The sequence below is a fragment of the Globicephala melas genome, chromosome 7, assembly GCF_963455315.2.
Source record: "Globicephala melas chromosome 7, mGloMel1.2, whole genome shotgun sequence".
NCBI lineage: Eukaryota > Metazoa > Chordata > Mammalia > Artiodactyla > Delphinidae > Globicephala > Globicephala melas.
In genome coordinates, this window is record NC_083320.1 from 88577375 (window position 1) to 88601686 (window position 24312).

General features: G+C 33.8%; 1 protein-coding gene across 1 annotated transcript in view; it reads left to right on the top strand.

The window, feature by feature from the left end:
* The window catches only part of LRP1B (LDL receptor related protein 1B), a 1792829-nt gene that overhangs the window by 1274848 nt on the left and 493669 nt on the right, over positions 1–24312 (top strand). The window contains exons 34-35 of the mRNA XM_030883038.2: positions 1041–1166; positions 2226–2357. Coding sequence (XP_030738898.2) covers positions 1041–1166; positions 2226–2357 — 258 coding nt within the window. The remainder of the gene's footprint in view (positions 1–1040; positions 1167–2225; positions 2358–24312) is intronic.

A 24312-nucleotide genomic window follows, 5' to 3' on the forward strand; every position in this document is an offset into this window, starting at 1 on the left:
GTAAAACTGGGATATTTAATGAACTTGATGGATAAGATTGTAAATTACTTAAATTTATGTTACCAGCTTTAATTAGCACATTGGGCCTAGTAAATTTAATGAACCATCTTTATAGAATTCCAACCTGTGATTACCTAATATTTGTCATTGCTACCTCACAGGAATAAGGCAAATTAATATGCCAGTTAATTAGATTACTATTATGGGTGTGTTTTAAATCTATTTTTGAAGAATTATGTTCCTTGGAATGGCAAATTTTAGTTCCTTGCTTTTAAAAAATCAATTATACATATATGTATATATGTACCTCCTTACTTTCAATGGTATAATCTTTGAGTTGAGTCAGTAATATAAATTAACAACTATTTATTTGATACATTTGGATAAAGTATTTTTGAAAAGGAAGTAACTGTAGAGTTGAAGTGAAATTTCGAAGTCAGAAAAGAGATTTCCTTGTTTCTGTGACCTTAAAATATTACAAAGATCTATGACCATATTCACGGCACACCAATTTCCTTTTGCTCTTCTATAACTATGAATCCTCTCATGTATCTTATTTTACCAAAAAATTATTTATTTATTGTAAATGTATTTTTATTGAGATATAATTGATAGATAATGTTGGTTAAGATGTATAATGTGTTGATTTGATACTTTATATATGGCAATATGATTACCACCATAGTGCTATCTGTTACATCACATAATTATCATTTCTTTTTTGTGGTGGGAACAATTAAGATCTAATCGCTTAGCAACTTTGACTTGTATTCAAATTGTATTCAAAGTTAAATTGATTCTATAAATTGAGTATAGTACTGTTGTCTGTAATCACTATGCAGTGCTTTTTTGGAAGGAGAAACTTCAACCATAATCTACTACTTCAAATTATTTGAGGGAATAAAATATACCAATATGAAACAGCTGCATTTATAAATTAATAATAGCATAAATATTTCTTCAAATTACTGATATTGAATTATACTTTCTTTAGTTTTTTTGATTTTTATGTTTCTTTTGTTTGTTTTCCTACTTTGCAGGCAGCAATTCCTGCCAACTAAATAATGGTGGATGTTCTCAGCTTTGTTTACCAACATCTGAAACTACAAGGACTTGCATGTGTACAGTTGGATATTATCTCCAAAAGAACCGCATGTCATGTCGAGGTATGAGGTTTTGAAAAATCTTAGTTCTGATGCATTTACTTCATCCATACAGATTTTAGGCAACCAAAGTCAGCTTTATCTGTGTCTACTGAGATTATCATATAATTTTTTATCCTTTATTTTGTTAGTGTGGTGTAACACTTTGATTGGTTTATGGATATTGAACCGTCCTTGCATCCCTGGCAGAAATAACATTTGATCATGATGTATGATCCTTTTAATGTATTGTTAAGTCAGTTTGCTAATATTTGTTGAGGATTTTCACCTCTGTGCTCATCAGTGATATTGGCCTGTTGTTTTATTTTCTTGTGGCATCTTTGTCTGGTTTTGGAATTAGGGTGATGCTGTCCCCATAGAATGAATTTGGAGGTGTTCTTCCTCTTGAATTTTTTTGGACTAGTTTGAAAAGGATCCCGAGATCCCAAAAGTGGCTGCTGCCAGCCTGTCTGTCCCCAGGGGGCTTCCCAATTGCCTCTTGCCTCTCAGAAGGCTCTCCAAGATCAGCAAGTGGATCTGACCTGGGCACCTTTCCAACTATTGTCTCTGTGCTGGGACTTGGAACATGTGAGATTTTGTGTGCACTCTTTAAGAGAGAAGCCTCTGTTTCCAATATATCTCTCCAAAACAAGTCCAGCTGATTTTCAAAGCCCAACTTTCTGGGGCTTTGTCTTTCCAGTGTAGGATCCTCGGGCTGGGAGCCCTGTGTGGGGTTCAGACCCCTCACTCCTCAGAGAGGACCTCTGTGGTTGTGACTTCTCTCCTGTTTGTGGGTCACTGACCTGGGAGTGTGTTTGTGTCCTGACTAGACCATGTCTCTGCCCCTCCTACCCATGTCATTGTGGCTCCTTCTTTATATCTGTAGGTGTGGAAAACCTTTTCTGCTAATCTTCAGATTGTTCTCATAGATAATTGCTCTGTAAGTAGTTGTAATTTTGGCATGCCCATGGGTGGAGGTGAGTTTGGGGTCTTTCTACTCTGCCATCTTGATACCCACCTCCTGCTAATGGAATGATTTTACTGTTATATATTCATTTTGTTTCTGTTTCCTTTTAAATTTAGGTATAGAGTCATTTCTTATGTACTCTGTTCATGAAGGAATCAGGGGAATACCTCTGGAACCAAGTGACAAAATGGAAGCCTTGATGCCTATATCAGGAACTTCATTTGCTGTGGGAATAGATTTCCATGCAGGTAAATAGCTTTTATTCATAATTTATGTATAATATTTTCACTTGATTTATTAAACATGATGGAAATATAACCTTTCCATCTGTACTCTGATAGTCAAGATGAGGAATAAGAAAGCAAATCAGAAATGAATTTTTAAGCCTAACACAAATTGTTATAAATAGGTTTTGTCTGAAAAAAATGAAGCAGCATTTTTCTAACATATAACATTTGAATTGCAAGTACATTAAAATGCCATGATTGGCATTTGGTTGCTTCATTTGTATTTCTATCTTTTTTTATCTTTCAGATGATACTTTTACTTTTATCCAACTATAAATATTAAAAATAAAGCATTTTGATTTATTATTTACTTAAACATAATCTTATTTAAATTATTTTCCAGGATGTGGTTATCTATTCTAATACAGGTAATAGCAAATGAAATCCAAATAATGGAAACAATTATAAATGCTAAACCATTCTTTTTACTTTTGAATACAGTAGCTATCATTTCAGAGTCAGATTTTACCTTATCTTCTTGTTTTAGCAAACAGTGAAAGAAAGCATATTGGACACTGTCCTTTTTTTGTGGCTAACACCAGTGTGTGATTTGGGGGGAGTTCCCTCGTGGTCTAGTGGTTAGGATTCAGCGCTTTCACTGCCATGGCCCAGGTTCAGTCCTTGGTTGGAGAACTGAGATTCCACAAACTGCACGGCAAGGCTAAAAAAAAAAAGAATTTGTGTGGTTGGGAATTGATGGTAGAAACTGTTAAATTTATTGAAGGAAATAAATTTTTTGTTCTAATTGCTAACTTCAAATATAGCATAAGCATTGGGTATACTTCTTTCATTAATATTCATATTTATTATTCTACACTTGAAGGATTAAATTTATAAAAACAAATTTCTCCATCTCTCATCCAACTAAATCATATGCTTCCTGAGTTAATGTTTTGGTGTTGAAGATGTACTGCATGTTCCCAGTATATTTTTTATATATGTAAAGGCAATTTTGTCAGATGTTAAAAAAATCGTTCTTTGATCTATAATCTTTAAAAAAATCTTTAAACAGCAGCACATGGGCTTCTGGTAGTAAGCCTATTATTTCCCTCGGCTCTAACACATTTTGTTCAATCACGTGTTAATGAATTTTTGGCTACAAATCAGTGAATTACTGGGGATTTTTACAAATGGTTCAAAGATGACTTTTCTTAAGAAAATTATTTGCACCGAATATTTGGAATCACAAAGAGGGAAATTTCCTATGTTTTTTAAAATGGCTTTTTCCGAAAGGAAGTATAGAACAAATATAGCATAGTTTATTGAGCATTATGTAAATTTTGCCAAAATTAGTGTGATTTTTGACCAAACAAGGCTCTTTGATCCAACCTCATTTTTTGTGGAAGGCTCACTACCCTACCATGCGTAATCCACCCTGCCTCTTATTCACGTACATGTTATTCTGTAGAATTTTATTATATAGGATTTAATAGGTGCAAAACTAAGAAAAACTTGAACTTCTTGAAAAGGGTGTATTTATATATGTGTATATATTTTTACTATGTACACACAGTCCCTTGTTTTAGCCGGTATCACATAGTTGATTCTTTTAAAGACTACATAATGATTTTTGAAAGTATTTGATAAATTTCCAAATACAAATATCAAATAAGCCATTTGGACAAATGTCCTGATTAGATCATTTGTAAATCTCTTGTTCCTTAAGGGCAAACTTATTATTTGCATGAGTTAAATTCACTTTCCAAGGTTTGTATGTTGGCCCTGAAATGGTTAAGTTTCATATAATGTGCCATGAGAGCAGATAATTTTATTTGCAAAGAATGGTACTCTCCCTGTTTCTAAATCCTTAGTAATTACTAATATTTTATAACAAACATATTTTGTATCAAAATAGTTTTTCCATAGAGCAATTACTACTTATTAGTTAAAACTTTGTATTCTTCATATTATACCTGCCATATTTTAAAATTACATTCCTAGAAAGGAATTATTTTTGGAAAATCAATTTCTTCTAAATGCAAAAGGATATAGGCATATGGAATAGTCATGTGAAATTAGAATGTTTAAGAGTCTATTAAAATTTCTACTGTTAATCAGAAAATAGCAAGATAAAACTTGCTTTGAAATCTGAGAGGGCCAGAGACCTAGGGGCCAGTAAAACATACGGTGGGAAGAGACCAGACTTTTGCATCAGACAACTTGGATTCTAAAACCAGTTTAACTACTTACTAGTTCTATGACCTTGGGTAAATTACTTAATTTTTCTGAGGCTCAGTTTCCTCATTTTGGAGGATATTTAGATCGATGTCTGTAAATGTTTGGCACAGTGCTTGATATACATGAGTGCTCAGAAAATAGTAACAATACCTAATAATGGAAATTAATAAATTGTAGAAATTAGCATATGTGATATATATTTACAAACATATTCTGCAAGCTATGTTTAAGCTCCCAGTTAGCAAAGATTTTGTTTTCTGTTCTTTGACTGATAGTATTTTTTCTATTCAGTTATCTGCATATAGTTGTTTCTTAACTTCTTGAGTACAGAAAGAGTACATTAGTAAACGCCTCTAGTGAAAATGAACTTATTACTACTAATGATGATAATGAATAGTCTGTAGAGCAGATATTTAAAGATTAAATAACACCACCAGCTATTTGAAGTCATTAAATGTAAACCTAGGAGGCTAGCAGACAGTAAACCAACTGAAACACTAATGATGATGGTGGTGTTGGCAGCAGTATCAAGAGTTTTCAACCATGTCTCCACATACATTTGTGCTTCCATCTACTATATAGTCTGACCTTTTAATAATTGCATTTTATGAAAATATGTGAGCGTAAGAATGTCAGCAACTTGATTCATAATAGCATTGTAGACCACATACAAGCTCTGTGACTTGATTGAATGAAGCTGCTTTAGGGAGGAAGGAAGGAAAATAATGAATTGCTCCAGAGAGATAGAGAAAATTTTTGATACATCACCCCCTATTTTTTTTTTCAAGACCTTTATAACCTGATTATATGTTCTTCCTCTACTAGTTCCCTTTGCAGACATTCTATTTCCTCTTCTTTCATTAACTGCATTCACTTCAGGACATAATCTCTACTTTTAGGATCAATCAAAGGTAAGGATGACAAAATGAAAGAGCACAGTTGTCCCTTATTCTAAACATAATAAGGAAATGGTGTGAAGGAGGATCACTTGTTAGGTATAGCTATCATAATTTCTATAATACCAATTCACTACCACAATTCTCAGGGATAAATATATGCTCAAACCTGTACATTTCACAACAGATCTGAATCTTGCTGGGTTTTGGTTGTAATGAATTAAAGTTTTCTGCAGTGAAAGGATTTCTTTCACCAGATGAAGCAATTCTGGATACTATCCACAGAAGAAAGAAGACCCTGTGGCTCTTTTTAAATGTTCAAAGCATACTTATCACTTCACTGGAAAAGTCCCATTCCACTGGAAAAAAAAATACTAAGCTTTGAAAATCCTGGCCTGCTGGGTGATATTCCTCCTGATGAATGAATACTGCATTTGATGTTTTAAAAGATATATTTTAGTTAGGGGAAAAGCCTTCAAAATAAAGCTCACTGCTCCAGTTAGTAATATGATCTCCAGTAAGTAATGCTCTATTCAGTTCCGCCACCCACACCTTGGGGGTATTTATGACTTTTTCACAATAATCACATAATAGGATATTACTTAACTAGAGGAAATTCTACTCAGAGAATGATGATTGACTGAACTTTCCCAGCTTATATTCTTTTTTCATCTTTTATCTCTTTTGTTCAAATTGGAGTTATCCAACTCAGTGTTAACAAATGTTGATTACTATCTGCTAGGAGTAGTACATCACAGCTAAGTTGCTATGGGGGACAAAGATAAACTAGGAATAGTTTCTGAGGTAATGCATGAATGGATAATCTATGGGAATTTTTTTTCTTTTTTAAAGAGAGCATCAAAGTACCATTATTTGGATGTCATTGCTTTACACTCACTATGGGGAATATTCTAATGCCTTTTTACAGCATCACACAGTGATCTGGCTATTAAGACAATACAAAAACTAAAGGAACATTTAACATTATACATCTGTTCAAATCCATAGACTGTAAAACACTAAGACTCAACCCTAATGTAAACTATAGATCCTAATATAAACTATGGACATGTCAGTGTAGGTTCATTACTTGTAACAAATGTACCACTCTGGTGGTACAGATGGTATCTGGTGGTACCATTTGATAGTGGAGGAGGCTGTGAGTGTAGGAAAGGAAAGGGTATATGGGGACTCCTGCTCAAATTTGCTGTGAATCTAAAACTGCTGTAAAAAATAGTCTATTGAAAAAAAACTGCAACAACCCTGAAGGAGAATATGTGACAAAATTCTGTTGCCATATTTACACGGTTGAATATCACCTATTTACATGAAAGATTTTCTCCTCAATAGTTCCACAACATTTGCATGTATCTTTGAATGTTAGAAGGAACATTTGACACAATCTAGTGGCATTTCCTCATGTTACAGATAAGGAACCCGGAGAGATCAAGGGCTGCATGGTAATGGAGTGTCCTACTTTTAATTCCTTACACTATGCCATCTTGCCTTTGTAACCACTTAAACACAATTTTATTTAGACCATTGTTGGCATTACTTGATGAAACTACATGGCACTTCCGCAAATTTGTACTGGTAAAAGATCATGCTTTATTTTGATTTATGTACTGAATCATATTGCTTTAAACCCATCTAATAATTGAAGCAGGTGACACTCAAGTGAGAGTCTCTTTTTTATTATGGCTGGAGGCTTAGAAAAGAGCTGTTTACAATTTTTTTCTAATAACCACTCTGTCACCAACCAAGGCCGAAGAAGAATTATAGAAAGAATTCTTTTTATGTCAGTAACAGCAATAGCTTAAGAAATACAATACTGTTGCTTTGAGACATTTTTTCAATTTTATGGAAACCATTTCCTTGGCTACAAAGTGAATTTTTAGGGCTGGTTCAATTTCTTTCTGTTCTTGTGACAGTGAACAGATACTACTTTGTGTTGTCATTTCAGATTTGTTTCAAGACTATATTTTCAACTCATGAGAACAGTTTGTATGTATTTGTAGATGGTCAAGTCCAGTAAATCTTTCGGGATGTAAAGTATTAACTGCCACAAGAAAACAAAAACTCTCCAACATCATGAGGAAACGAATATAACCACACATAGAATAAGTCATTATAGGTCAAACAAATTATGGGAAATATTTCACGTATCCTTTTTGGATAATGTCTGAACTCAGAACATAAAATACAAAGCAAAACAAAGCAAGCTTCTGATAGTCATCTGGATCCCTCAATAGGTTACCTGAAACCAAAAGCTCCAGAAGATGCACAGCGATGACCTACTATCATGAAAACTTCGGTCAACTTATTTGGGATATATTATTCTCTGCTATTGAAAGAACCATGAAGTCTCTTGAAATTTCTTTCTCAGGCAGCTAGCACTTCTCAAGAAAATGAAAGGTCCCAACACCAGCTTTGTACTTATTCCCATGAAGTACATCCACTCTGTTTGGGCACCTTTCTTTCTCCCTCTCCTGAGTCACTCTATTCTGCTATATTTCTTTCTAGCTGCTCAGGATTTTCAGCTCAGGAATCTCTTATACATTTATATCTGATACTCATGTCTTTCTCTACTCCTCTCATTATCAAAGTTGAGTTACCTAGAACCCTATTCTCAAAAGGCCTGGTTACACTTATCATAGTAAATTATTAAGAGCTGCTAAGAGATTGACAAGTTATCTTACTAGTATGTTTGAATGAAGCACAGTATCTTAACCCAACACTGTAAATCCAACTAAAGCACCATTAAAGACATACGAAGAAAATATTTTTATGGATAGGTCAATCTTTTGGATGTTTTTCAAATTATTTCATACTCTATTAGACAATAGATTGGTATCTATTTATTTGTGGAAACTGGATACGCAAATGATATTGTGGAGGTCTCCTTTAGCTTAGGTACATTGATACCATTAATATTGTAAAGTGTAACTTTAACCTTGAAAAAGTGTATTTCCCCTATTTTAAGAAAACCAAGGGTATACTAATTTATTTTTCTTTCTGATACTCTTTCTTTTGGAAAAAAATATATAAAGCTATGATGCAGCTTCTGAGATTGTTGGCCATTAATTTTTTATCAATTTTCTAGTTAAAAGAGGAATAGAAAAGTCATCTAATTGATTTTTGGACTGGTCATACGGAATGGATCGATCTTTTTTTATCATTTGGTTTCATTCTTAGCCAGAGGCCATAAGTAGTAAGAATCCTTTGGGGGATTTGAAAGGAAAAAAGAACTAATTATTTCTATAAATTTCTTATTACTTTTAGAACAGGGACTTGGCTAAAGTAGAAAGCCTAGAAATGGAACTGATCACCCACGAGTGGGTTAGGAACAGGAGGTTTGGAAGAGGAAGAAATTAAAATAGCATCACAAAAACCCTTAATATTTATTAAGCACTTACTACATTACAGGAATAATATTTGGAAAATTTTATGTATTTATGCAGTTTAAATCATCACAGTAATCTGTTGAAGAAGATAGTATTTTTAACAATGAAGAAACTGGATTTTGGGATGAGATATGCATGCAGAGGACAGTTGGTTACTTTGGGGTACTCAAATTCTGCATTAAAGATTTGCATTTGGATTTTTGCCCTTGCAATTTACAAAAGCCGTGAATTGAATAACCAATAGTGGAGTAATCAACATCAGATCCTTGATAATTTCATAGTGAGAATTTTAATTCTATTGTACTTGTGATTGGGAAAGATAATTGATAGGCAATGTCAGCGCCCAGGGTTTGAGGGAATGATGATAATATGGTCAACAATTGTAGAACTGCCCCTGCTAAACTTAGGGGCAGAAGATTAATGGTACAGCCTCATCTGAGAGAGAGTAATGATGATGATAATCATCATTGTCAAAAGGAGAATGAGAAGAAAGAGAAAATCATTTATCTCACTGCGTTTATATTATTTAACTATTGCTGTATAACAAATGACCAAAACTGAGCCACTTACAGCAATTAATATTATCTTATAGCATCTATGAGTTCCCTTAGGTCTCTCATGAGGCTGCCTTCAAGGTGTTGGCCAGATATGTGGTCTCATCATAAGGCTCAACTAGGGAGGATCTGCTTCCAAATTATCCATGTGGCTGATGGCAGGAATTATTTTCTTGTGTGTGTTTGACTGAGAGTCACAGCTCCTCACTGACTATTTTAGTTTCTTGTCTTAAGGTCCTCTCCACAGGGCATTTCAAAATATGACTGCAATCTTTCCTTAGAGCTAATGAAAAAAGAGTGAGAAAGGGCGCACAGCAACTGGAAGCCAGACCTTTTATAACCCAGTCTCAGAAGTGATATCTCATCATTTTAGTATATTCTATTTATTAGAAGCTAGTTAGTAGGTCTAGGCCACACTCAAAGGAAGGGAGTAGAGGAGGGAATCAAAACCAGCTGGTGTGGAACATTGGTGGCCACATTAGAGGCTGCTTATCACAATATTATAGATTTTTATTGATATTATCCCTATACAGTGGTGTCTAAGAGGTGAATTTTGATTGTCAGTTTGAATTATTAATGATGCTCCTATATGGACAGCTTCTGTATTCTGGTTTAAACCGAGTGAGGATGAATTAATGTAAACAACCAGGATCATGGTCTTGAATCCGTTTTTAACTCTAATTAATAGTAAGCCTTGGATACCTGAAGAAGTGCTCCAGGTAGAGAAAAATAATAAAGCCTAAGTAAACTGTCAACTGCTTTACAGGTGGAGTGGGACAAAGCTGGGGTTTGAACTTATACATACATATATACATATACACACATATATATGCGTGTGTGTGTGTGTGTGTGTGTGTGTGTATATATATATATATATATATATTTCCCAAACCCTAGTTTTCTTTACACTACCATGCTAGGGTAAGATGAAAGTGAGGAGAGATTCCAGAAGTATCCAAGAATGAATGAGTATTCAACAACAACAACAAATGTGTTATATAAGGCAAAGGCTCAGAGATATTGGACCATTCAGTGCATGGGGTTCAGAAAGTCAGGCTGGGGACAGGGGATAGTTGGTGGTCCTAGTACTAAGTATCTAACTTAGTAGTTCTATGGCAGTGGTTCTCAACTGGGGATGATTATGCGCCCCAGATTACATCTGGCAATATCTGGAAACATTTTTCATTGTCACGACTGAAAGGGTGCTACTGGCCTCTACCGGGTAAGGCCAGGGATGCTGCTAAACAATGCACAAGACAGATTACCACAATAAAGAATTATTCAGGCCCAAATGCTAATAGTGCCAAGGTAGAAAAATCTGACATGTATTTTCAATGATTTTGAAATGCACCTCTAGTTTAGTGACACTGTCCTTGAAAGCAGCAGACCCAATGTCTTTTTCATTAGGGTACTATTTGTTATCCTGGTCATCTCATTCATTAGTACCTGGCTTTTAATATCATGAACTTGCCAAATTTGCTTTTGACCAGAATTCCGGAAAAATTCTCCATCAAAACCCAGCAACTCTCTCAAATCGACCTTTACAGTTTTTGACCAAGTGTCTGGAGAAGTCTTCATGTAATATTAACTTACACTAAATCTTTTACTGACAGCTGTCTGGCACCAAAGCTTTATAAGAAAACCTCTTCCAAAAAATTGCTTAAAGCTGTCTAGGATTGCCTGGGGGATACAGAGGTGTGTAACACCAACAGAATTATGAGCGCAGTTACTTTCTTCTTGACACCAATGCAGGCTGTGTGTTGACTGATGTTAACTACGCTTAGAATGAGTTCTATTGCATCCAGTGTTTCTGTCTAGAATTTTGTGTCCAGGAAGGGAGCCCCAAAATACTTGGCAATAGTTGACAGTTCTTTATGCTCACCCACCATGGTGCACAGAGCAACTATGTAAATCTTCCAAGGATTATCTTAATCTGAATTAAGAGGGACATTAAAAAAGGGACATTATCTCCCTTTGTTTGCTATGGGTAAAGCATTCTGTCAGTGTGTTCATTTAGGACTATGTTGGGGGAAAAAAAATCCTGATTTCATTAGTCTAGAATTTTATTTATTTTATTTATTTATTATTTAATTTTACTGAAGACGGAAGGAGAGGAGTTAGATGTAAATTAAGTAGAAAAAACTCAGATGGAACTAGAAATGGAACTTGATTGTCAGTATATTAAATACTAGAATAGATTACTTACTGGGTATACATCTCTGGCTCTGGAGTATTTTAAAGAGTTAAAACAAACAAACCACCTCTTCTGAATCATGATTTCTCTGGGTCTCTTCCAGCTTTTTGACTATTCAACTCCCACTATTAACAGCTTCAACAGTAACAACCTGTAGGCTATTTTTTAAAACCATCTATTTTCTTAGTCAACAGTCATTAAAACCTGTATGAACAGAATCATAATTAGGTTTGCATAGTTTGAGTACAGAAAGTAGACTATTGTGAATCTATCCTTTTCTTCAGGGGCAAAACAAATGTTCACAGGACAGATTCTATTTATGTTGATGCTTTCCTTACAAATTAAATATTAAGATACTAAAAAGAATTGATGATTCCACAGTAATTCAAGGTTCTAACTATAGATGAAAAGCTATTTTCTAAATCCTGGATAAAAGGATTCAAAATTTTTATTTTGTTACTTATGAGACATTATTCTGGTTAGAAGGAAAAAGAGCTAAGATTTATTGGTGACTTATTAATACCCTTACTTAAAATGTGATGATAGCATTACGGTTGTTTACATTTAATGTTTTCCATTAATACTATTTTAGTGATAAAGCAAGTGATATTTTTGAGCTTGGCTCAGATTTGAATTTATAGATACAATAAAGGATTACAGCGAGTATATTTGTATACTATTTGCAATATTCATGTGAATCCCTATTAACTCAAAATAATGATGATTAAATAAAACAGTAGATATCTGTCAGCTCAATCATCATGAAACATTATTAAAATAAGCTTGTGGAGTAATAGTCATTAGTTCAGCAATCATTTATTGATGGCAGATCTCAATTTTTAAATAAATAACTTTTTATTTATTAAAAATTCTTTATTAGAATTGTACATAATGGGAAATTTGGAAAATTAGGAAACATGAAACAAAGTTGAAGTAAAAAATTACCAGTACTATTACTACATCAACAGCAATTATTAACATTTTGGAATATTAATATTCATGCTGTGTTTTTAAAATACAAATAATCTTGCTATTGATAAAATTTTGTCCTAATCTTTTTCTAACTAACTATTTTAACATGGACACTTTGCTATGTTGTGATTAACAATCTGTAAATACTATTTTCACTAGGGGTACATTATTTATCATGTGGATTACCATGATATTTTGACCTTTCCAATATTTTTGGACATTTTGATTATTTCCAAATTTTGGCTGTAAATCTTTTCAAACATTTTTGATAATTCCTCAAAATACAATTGCTTTTTCTTTATATAACTAGCAACTGTTTTGAGATATCATTCACCTACCATAGAATTAATATACTTGAAATGCTAAGTCAGTGGTTTGGGGTATATTCACAGAGCTGTGCAACCATCACCACTATCTAATTTTAGAACATTCTCATCACTCTAAATGGAAGCTCCATACCCATTAGTAATTCTCATGTTTCTCCTAACTTCCTAGCCCTAAGACAACCACTAATCTACTTTCTTTCTCTATAGATTTGCCTATTCCGGATACTTGTCTATTCAGATTAAGAGATGCTAACTGTAACAAAGCGCTCCTTCTGCTACTGTTGCTACTGTATATATCTCTTATATGAGCATTAGTTTATTCTATTGTATTTTGTAATGATTTTCCTGAGACCCAATGGTGGCAGCAGCTTTACTGTTAGAACTATTCCAAAAAGGAAAATGAATCTCAGGGACAAGAGCAAAGGCAGCATAGTTTTAACATCTTTCTCCAAGTAGAAAATCTCTTTTCATTGGCAAATTTGGAAAATCAAAGTTTGATTTTATTAAGGGAAATGTTGTCTCCTCAAAATGGGATTTAAATATCATTCAGGTGTATATGGCAAGTATGTCAGGGGAAACTTGAAACCATGAGATCATGGCTCAGTTTCTTGGCATGAATTATACTTGAAGATTTTCTGGGGGAAAAATAGTTCTTAAGATATTATTTTTGTATTTACATCAACTGAGATATCAAGGAGTGGAATACACATTTTGCATGAAATTTGAAGCTAAAATTATATTTCAAAATACACCCAAAATCATAGTGGAAAAATTGAGAATAGTGGTCATCATCAAAAGGATTTTTGAACACTTATTCCTTTAACTTTAAAAACCAAGTTTCATTCATGTTGCTGTAGTCTACTTCTGTTTCCAGATATTTATTTTATGGAGATTACACTTTCACATAATGTATGCCTAAAACGTTATAACTATGTAGGCAAATATTAGTTTTTTGTTGTTGTTGTTGTCGTTGTTATCTTTTTACGTTCAGGTCACAGATGGGTGTGTGAGATGGTTCCTGTTTACTGGGAAACTATGCCCCATCCATAAGAGACATTTCAGGATACCCAAGAACTGCTTTTTTAAGGTTACTTAGATATTAAAGGTCTTTGCACATTTACAGTCACACTTCAGGGATGACTGAGAAATTCAGTCTGGAAATTCCTTTTGTGTTGTGTCATTTTCCTTTTGTGTGAAATAATACAGTCCCATAACATGCAGACTTCAAAGGCATGCCCATATCACAATACCTATAAATTACAAGGCTGGGATTGGTAAATGATATGACCTTGCAAGCTTTAACCTTTTGGTTTTGTTTTGTTTATTTTTTTTTTTATGTGGACATTGGTAAAGTCTTTATTGAATTTGTTACAATACTGCTTCTGTTTTTTTATGTTTTGACGTTTTGGCCACAAGGCATGTGGGATCTTAGCTCCCTGACTAGGGACTGGACCTGCACCCACTGCGTTGGAAGGCGAAGTCTTAACCACTGGACAGCCGGGGAAGTCCCCAGTTTTAGCCTTTTTGGATTTAAATTTTTCAACTGGTAAAATGCAGATAAGTCTATGGCAAGAAATAAGGAACAGCTGGTGTCCATGCTTTCTTTAATAAACTTTCGCATACTAGAAAGCCATCTATTTATCGAAAGCAGTCATAAAACATTTTGCATATATAAATTGTGGTTTGTGAATACAGAATAATAATAACAAAATAATTCATTATGCATTAAAACAAATATAAAACTTGAAATCAGAATGAACTGGTTGATATTTTATACACCTGTTTGTAGGTGGATTCCTTCCATTTGTCCTTAGTGGATTCTCCATGCCTTGTTTCACTGTACTCATATAACTGACCTATGTAATCTGCTAGATTTCCAGGCAGGTTAACTTGTGTTGTTAAAGACAGTTTCCCACTGGTAACACTGATTCTTACACTCTAGTCAGTATCGGATGGAACGTACAGTATCAGGATGGATGTACAAAAGAGCATTATACTACTATGACTCTAAATTTTATATGGATTGCTAATGTACTGAAATATATATAGATAAATACTCCTAGGACTTTTTTTTTAATCTTAGCAATAGTAATGTGTTGACAACTCTTGATATCGCATCAGGTGTTCAAAATTTAAATGAGCCATGATGATAATTATGTTGTTAAACAAAAAGATTAAATGGCATGGAACAATCAACTTGCCCTATGTCCTGGAAATTGCATCCTATAAAAATAGTCCTGCATTTGCAATTACACATAATCCATAATACCGAAAAATGTGGTAATTGCTGATTTAGACGCTTTACACGCTTCAGAATTACTTACTCTCTGAAGTTCTCCTCCATCCCAATGGGTTAACATCATGCCAGCTGTCTCAGATCACTTTCAAGCTATTCCTGTTTCCATTTAATCAGCGATTTACAAGACTTTCCGAGATAAGAGACTTTAGAGATTATCTAATTCAACCTGATTGTTTTTCATATAAGACAAAGGATTTGTTCCAAAATGGCCATCATGCTGACTAACTTCATGGAAACAGAGACGTACTAAGACGTACTAAGGAACGCTGTGCCAGCTCTAGCTGCTTGAGTTTTCCCATGTACATGAATGAGCGAGCTTTCATATGATAGCATTCTGTCCACCCCAGCTGCTGTCAAGCAGAGCAGAGACATCAGAGCAGGAAAAACTGCCCCTGTCCCTATTGCAGGTTCATAAGCAATACTGTTGCTTTCAGCCACTAAATTTTGGAATGACTTGTTACACAGCCTTAGAAACTGGCACAGGCACAAGCCTCGTAGATAGCCTCATCCACCAGCAGGCCCTGTAACTGAATAATGTAGTCAAATATAGGGGAAAACATATTAAAATTATTGATATTTAATTTTTTCTTGTACCTTTTAAAAATTTATATTTTTGCATGTTGTATATGTGTTTACATGTACAATGGATTAACATAACATAACATATATTATGTAGGCAGGCAGGCAGCAGAGCAAGAGGAACTACAATTCTACAGTCTGTGGAATGAAAACCACATTCACAGAAAGACAGACAAAATGAAAAGGCAGAGGACTTTGTACCAGATGAAGGAACAAGATGAAAACCCAGAAAAACAACTACATGAAGTGGGGAAAGGCAACTTTCCAGAAAGGAATTCATAATAATGATAGTGAAGATGATCCAGGACCTCGGGATATATATTATATTATATATATTTTTTTATATATATATATAATATATAATATAATATATATATTATATATATTATATATAATATATATATTTTATATATAAATATATATAATTTATATATTATATATATTTATTATATAATATATTAATTTAATTATATTATATATTATATATGTAATATATATTGTATAATTAAATTAATATAATTTAATATAATTAAATTAAATTATATTATATTAAATTATATTAAATTAAAATATATTTTAAATAATATTAAAAATAATTTTATTTTTAAAGATAATTTATTTATCTTATTTTTGCCAACTCTATAAATACAAAGGAAAAAAATGAAGCTTATATATGGAGGAATTGGAGAAGTGCTGAAGAGTCTCTCCTACTCACAAAGTTCTTTCATTGTTGCAACAGAAACATACCACTATCCCCAGAAGGCCCCTTCAAGCGTTTATCAACTGTATCATGAACCATATATTAATCCAAGGCTGGACAACTTCCCACAGATATCACAGAACCTCAGAACAATCCTGTGAGACAGGCTTTATTCTCATTTTAAGGATTTTTACTCAGGCTCAGAGAGGTTAAATAACTTGTTCAAAGTCCCACGTTTGATACACTGTGGCGCCCGAATACATATCCAGTTCTCTCCTTCCTCTGAATTTCAGTTCTCTTTGCACCTTAACATATTCCCTCTGCTAAACAGTAATAGTTTATTTAATTACTTAATGCTTTGAATCTAAAGAGACAAGTTATAAGCTAATATATAGTCATTGTGAAGAAGTGGGCCACAGACAGAGTTTTCATACTGAAGATAACAAAATGGCTCTTGCCTTGGGTAGGAAGTCGGGGAGGTAGGGCAGTGGAGCACCTGGGTTCACGAAGAAAATATTTTATTAAATGGAGCAAATCTGATGAAGGACAAAAATTAGAGAGGAAGAAAAGGGAGAGTGAACTCTCAAAGTGGAAAGTATTTTAAAAAATATTCGCCCATTTTGCAGATTGTTCCAGGATAGTCATAATTTTAAGAAAACAAACGAGTGCTCATTATTTATTTGAAAGAAGAAAGCACTTCTACAGTGATTTTTTAAAAGTTAAAAACTGCCTGATCAAATTAGGTTGATTCTTCTCCTATTATAAAATACAACAGAAACCAAAAGTGTGTCTTTATTTTAAAGAATTTCAATAATAGAAATTGACCATTTAGACTTAGGTATTGCCTTTAAATTCAGTAGAGTTAATTATTTTGAATGGGTTGACCTTCAATTCTTTAAAATAATTTTGCATATTCTTTTACATTTCAACCATCTTTTAATCATTGCTTTGAAAAGAATACCATGACATAAATGTAAAGTTTTGGGGGGCTACAAACTTTCATATGCATCTTAGCTTCCAAGAGTTTTCTCAGTAAAAGTGAGCAGTCTGTGTCCTGTTTACTTTTTTCTACTACTGAAATCATTTCTTTTTTAGTTTGAAAAATAATGCTATATTTGAATTTATTCTTTTTAAGCAGCAAATAATTGGAAATCCAATCTTATTACTGAATTGTGCTGTTATTCATTAGCCAGTTTCATTGGCCCAACAATCTTGAGCACCGACTTTGTGCCAAACACTCTTCTACATACTGAAGTTGCAGCAGAAACAAAACTGACATCTCTGTTCACATGGAGTTTATATCCTAGTGGGAAAACTAGATCACAAACACTCACCAACACCATCCCCCCCAATATAATTTGATGTCAGATAGTAAAAGTGCTAAGAAGGAAAAGCAGTTTAAAGAGTGAAAGATTCAAAGTGGCTGCTATTTTAGATTGAGTGTTCAGGGAAAATTTTGAGAGGTGAATTTTAGCCTGAATGAAAGAAAAGTGAATCCTGCACAGATTCATTGCAAAGCAGAGGCCTTGTAAGCCCTAAGATAGAAGTGTGTTGATGTGTTGAACCAGTAAGGAGGCTGGTGGGGCTGCAGTCCTGTGAGCCAAGCTGGCTGAGAAGTAAATTCCCTGACACTTGGGTGGAACTTGACTCCTTATCTTCTACTTCTTGGGCCGTATGAGTATCTTCACAGCAATAATCCAACCTTTAATTCTCTCTGCCAACCAGATACGACTGGAGGCTTATCTGATGGTGTGACCCAAACCTTAATTTCTAAATGGTCTGAATCCTTGGTCATACCTCTCAGACTGGGGTTTCTGCATGTGTCTTTTCAGGGAAAGTACTAGAAGGCTCCTGATTGAATGACTCAGCTTCCACACATACTCGTCCCTGGCTGTATAGTATGAAAGCAGCCCTACCTCCTCATGCTGCTCAGGGTCCATACTGGTTTGGAGGCTTCTCTTTTCACCTGCTGATCCCTAGACACAAGAAGTGCAAAGTCTCTCGGCAGCAGCTGTAGCTTGTAGTTCAATGGGACCCTTGCCACGGTCCTTTGGCGAAAGTGTATCCCCTTTGCAACCGGGAGCTCCAACCCTGCAGAATCCAGAGTCGCAGGGAAGGAAAGCACAAAATCCTCCAGTGGGTCATTGAGAGTATTGGTTTCATGTTTTAATTCTTAATGTACTATCCTCAGAAGCAATCACTGATCTGATTTTTATCACCATATGTTATTTTGCCAATTCTAGAAGTTTATTTAAGTGGAATCACACAATATGTATTCTTTTGTGTCTTGTTTCTTTCCCTTCAGACAATATTTTTTAGATCCATCATATCATTGCATGTGTTAGTAGTGTGTTCCTTTTTATTGTTGAGTAATATCCCATTGTGTGAATATACCATAGCCTATTTATCTATTCTTCCATTGATGAATGTCTTTGTATATTTCTAGTTTGTGGCTCATATGGATAAAGCTTTGCACTTTCTTGTACATAACTTTTTGTGGGCATAGTTTTCATTATCTAACTTTGTGATCTAATCATCAAATTTCATACATTGGGATAAAACAACAGCAACAAAATAAGACATATATTGTGGGATTTATAGGAAGACATTCTTCTTCATACGTGTCTTAGAGACTTCGTCATGGCAAGCATTCATTCAATTTGAAGTCCAAGGGAAGGCTGCAGGCCCACTTAGTCACTCACTACATTTCCTGAAGCACTAGAGTTTCCTTTTGTAGACTCCTATCCAATTATCTACTAGTTTGTCACAGTTTTTCTTTTGAGATCTAAGAGGCTTGAAGCTCAAGGTAATATAGCAGGAGGGAAGGATACACACACACACACACACACACACACACACAAGATATACATATGTAGAGAAAATTGTTCTACCTCTTCTTTGATAATTGGAAACATTTCAAGTTAACTACTTCAGAAAAAGTTTTGTCCTTGATCTACCCTTCTTAAGATGTTCTATCACTAGCTTTCTAAAACTATTTCATTTGTATTCTCACTGAATCAAAATTTCTTAAGGAGTCTTGTTTGTCTTTATCTCCCTAGGATGTATTACATTTTTCAGAATGTCTGAGCCTACCTTATTATTATTTCTTATTAAATTACATCTCTCTTCACTTACTTGATAGTGCAAGCTGATATGGGATCTTTTTTTTTTTTTTCTGTTTCATTGTATTTAGTTTTCTGATATAATCTTTAACCTCTCATCAGCATAAGCATGGTTTAATTGAGGTGAAAAAATCACCCTTTGCCTGAGCTGTGCTCTAAGACTGTTTTTAGTCAACTTGTTCCTCATTCTGCTAAGAGCAAGAATACTATTTCTAATATGTACCCTCCAAAGCCTAGCTCATACGAATACCTTCTTTGCTTCAAGGTTTTGTTTGTTTGATTTTCAAGTATTTCTTCATTCCTAAAATGCAAACTTTGTGGTTAATATAGTTCTGGTAAAATTTTGCTGCAATTGTTGGAGCTTCTCAGTTTACTGAATGGGTAGAATACTGAGTGTTATCCAATTAAATTATATTAAAGATTAGAGATTTTTGACATATTATCATAAAATCTTCTGAATCTGTTTAGGAATGATTATTAAAATGAAGACTTCATTTCAAGCTGGTGGAGCACTGTTTAACCTTTTACTATGGAAACTTTCAAATAAAAAAAAAAAAAATAGAGGGAAGAGTATAATGAACTCCCCCTACCACTCCACTCCACGCCCATCACCTGTATCAATTCATGTCCAATTTGTTTCATCTAATTCAAGTAAATTCAAGACATCATATAATTTCATTATTAAGTTGTACTGAACAATATGAGACAAATACTATATGTTTTTGTGTATAGCTTGTCAAACACTGTTGTAATTTTAAATATTCAAAATTTCAGAAAGTGCTGACTTGAGCCTAAACTTTGTGAAATCACATTTAGCTCATTTAACTAACAGTTGATATATAATGAAATTTATTTTAAAATGATAATTACTATAATGATATCCTGCTACCTTAATTTAATATTTTGTCATAGGAGGGAATATATAGTTTCATTAATAGGACATATTGCATATTCATTCTTTAACTGATTCAGTAATCAGCTAAAGTATTACTACCTTAGGAAATTATTTCTTATCCTCTGAGCAAATTATATTTTATATTACACTTCTTTGCTCTATATAATACTCTGATTTTAACACTATTGTTTTTACCATTACTTTATTCAATTTGTATTGTTGTTAATTGAATATTACATGTATTCAAATATCATGTATGGAAAGCTGGAGATAGACATTGTGAATCCATAATGAACAAAAACCAGGTTCAATCTATTGGAAAGGAAGATGCATAAAAGGGAGCTGTGCAATACCCTGAGTTAAGTACAACTATAGAGATAAGTACAAGTTATTATGAAAGCAACAAGGAGGATGGTGAACTAGACTGGAATAATCAAGAAGCCTTCCTGGAGGAGGAATGCATGAGTCTTAATGTCTGAATAATAGTTTCCTGGGTAATGAGGTGCAAAAGAATTGACAAAAGAAAAGGCATAGAGATGAGAAGTGATATGATGGGTGTGTGTACTGAGAGTGAGAGTGAAGGCAATTACAACTAGGGCGGTGCTGCTGGAGTCAAGCCTGAGGCAGGAAGTGTACTAGACAAAACCCAAGAAGTAGGACGGGCTGAATCTTTTCCAAGAGGGAAGCAAGGTGCATGCCCTGTAACTGAATAATGTAGTCAAATATAGGGGAAAACATATTAAAATTATTGATATTTAATTTTTTCTTGTACCTTTTAAAAATTTATATTTTTGCATGTTGTATATGTGTTTACATGTACAATGGATTAACATATATTATGTAGGCAGAGAGAGTGAATACTCAAATTATTCTACTCATCAGAAAAGTTTGGAGGCCACTGTTCTTGATCATAGATGTCCTCATATGACTTACTAAGGAATCTGAACTTCATCCGAGGTCATGAGAAACCTAGGAACATGATCAGTGGTAAGTGAGAAGGTCTGATTTGCATTTTAACTAAGTTGCCCTGATAGTTGTGAGAATGGGTTTGAGGAGGATAACATTGTAGGAAGGGAAACCATTTAGGAAGCTGTTGCAACCATTCAGAAGAGATATGGTAAGGACCTGAATGAAACTGTAGTGGTACGTGCAGATTGAAAAAAATAAATAAAAGGAGTTAAAACATGCGGGACTTGGTGATTCACTGGATGTGGTGGTAAATAGATGCAGAAGGGATCAAGGACAATGCTCAGATCTTTGGGTGATGAGGAGTCTGTTCCTCCCATCAACTTAGAGCACACAGTGGATTTAGGGCAGCTCTGGTAGGTTTATCTTCTGACATATTGACTTTGAACTTTTTTATGGCATGAAGGCATGCAGCCATGCTAGGTTATTCATTCACTGAGCTTTTATATCATTACAGTCCAAAGTAATGCACTGGCTTCTCAGGAGCTAACTAGAAAGATTATATGGAGCCTTCCTTTTAATGTACTCTCAGTATAGGTGGAGAAACAACTGTGACTTACTATAAAATGATAGGTGATATAGATGACTACCAAGTACTTACAAGAGGGTGATTGGTTCTCTGGGAAGATTGAAGGAGGCTTCTTGGTCATTTTGGTATCCCCTAGAATACACGTAGCCTTCAAAAAGTATTGATATACATTTTTTTTTAATTTTTAGCAAGAATTTGTTCATTGTGCTTTTTTCTGAAAGCTCAGAACACATTTTTTTTTAACATCGTTATTGGAGTATAATTGCTTTACAATGGTGTGTTAGTTTCTGCTGTATAACAAAGTGAATCAGCTATATGTATACATATATCCCCATATCCCCTCCCTCTTGCGCCTCCCTCCCACCCTCCCTATCCCACCCCTCTAGGTGGTCACAAAGCACCGAGCTGATCTCCCTGTCAGAGCATATTTATATACTGTGTTTTATTATCATGTTAGCTACAATTCAATAACAGTAAAGTCAAACTAGAAAATAATTATATCATAAGAGTCTTAAACATCTATCTGTCATATATGTGATATGCGTAGACATTTAAGACAGCCATTGAGGATGGAAATTTTATTGATTCTTTAACAGTGTTAATAATAACTCTTTTCTATTCTGGAAAAAAAATTTTTTTTTGGCCTGCCTTTTAAGTACAATAAACACTGACAATGTCAAGTAATCTTTAGAGCAAAGTTTCTGTATAACTTTTAATAGTAAACTTAACTTTGCCTTTCTGAAAATATGGGATGTCACTATGCATCCAAATCAATGTTAACTTTTAATATAAATAATTCATAGCTAGTTGGCTTTGAAAATATATAGCAATGTCGAGTGTTTGCTTTCAATAAATTTTCTACTGTTTTTGTTATTTCCTTGGATGATAATAATTCACATTAGATGTTTGTCCTTTTAGAGAAGAAATATTAAAATATTTTCTGTCTAGTTTCGCATTTATAAAGATGGTAGTATGTTAAACTAAAACCACATTAAAACTTCAAAAGCATACAAAATTGCCAAATTTATTAGTTAGTATACCTTTCATTTTGTTATATACTCTGTATTTTTAATTTTAATAGTTGATACTTTATTATGTATATTATGCACTAGGCATTAAGTACTGTAACAAAGCATTTATTTATTTATCCTCACAGCAACTCTATTATTCCCAATTTACATATTGGGAAACTGAATGGAAAGGTTAAGGAACTTTCCCATGTCATAGAGCCTTTAAGTAGTAGAACTGGGATCTATAACTCAGGAAATTAGGACACAGTATGCAAGATGTTAGTTATTATGCTACATTCCTCTCTTTAGTAAACTTCTTAAGTAAGGAAATTTTTTTTTCCACCAGAGGTAATGAAGAAAAAAAAAATCCAAACTTATTTGCTGGAAAATCCTCTGTTTTTAAAGTTTATACTTGATCTTTGTCTGATTTATTAATTTGAGGTATAATATAGAAATCAAGCATTTGAGGAACAAGATTTCTGCCTTTTCCCTATTCAAAAATAAAAGTGGTACAGAGTGTCATTATTTTCTGAAGCAGGTTGATGGTTTCCTGAATAAATGTCTGAGTAGGTGTCCCCTGAAGATGTATCTACTCAACATGCTGTCTCAATTTTACAGCTTAGTTTTGGAAGTCTAAAACAGAATAAATTAAAACAATTTCTCCTTGGAGCTGCCATCGGTCCTCTCCAAATGTGAAAAAGATGAGAGCGTGACAGGATGTTTTAGTTCTCATATGTTACCTGAAAGTCAAAATTAGGCACTCAAGCGCTGTGAGAACTAACTTAATGCCTATGAAAAACAGCACAGTGCAATTGCTTTGAAGAGAAAAAACAGTGAATGCTTAAGAAAATGTGAAAGATTCTTTTGTTACCCTGAGAGGAAACCGTTCAAAACCTGAAAATGGAATTGCTTTTATAATAAGTATGTTTAATGCAAATTTCATTCAGGGCACAAAACCTAGGCAGGCATATATTTCTTACTTGATAAAAGAGTAATTTAAAAGAGAATGTACATTATCTAAGGTTTCATAACATTGTACCTTAAGGGGATTAAGATATCTAAAACTTTTGAAGTCTGCAGATTTTATTTTATTCACTCACAAGATGGAGTTCTTGCTGATTTGTTACTGTAGGAGAATTACCCATTAGTGTTTGTATTGATTTGCCTTTTTCAAAATGAAAGAAACAAATGTAATTCATTAGCACTTTACTATTGAATCCCTTTTAATATGGTATATCAAGAACTTGGGTCATTATTAACCTGCAAAATATTTGAAAAAATGATTTCAAAAT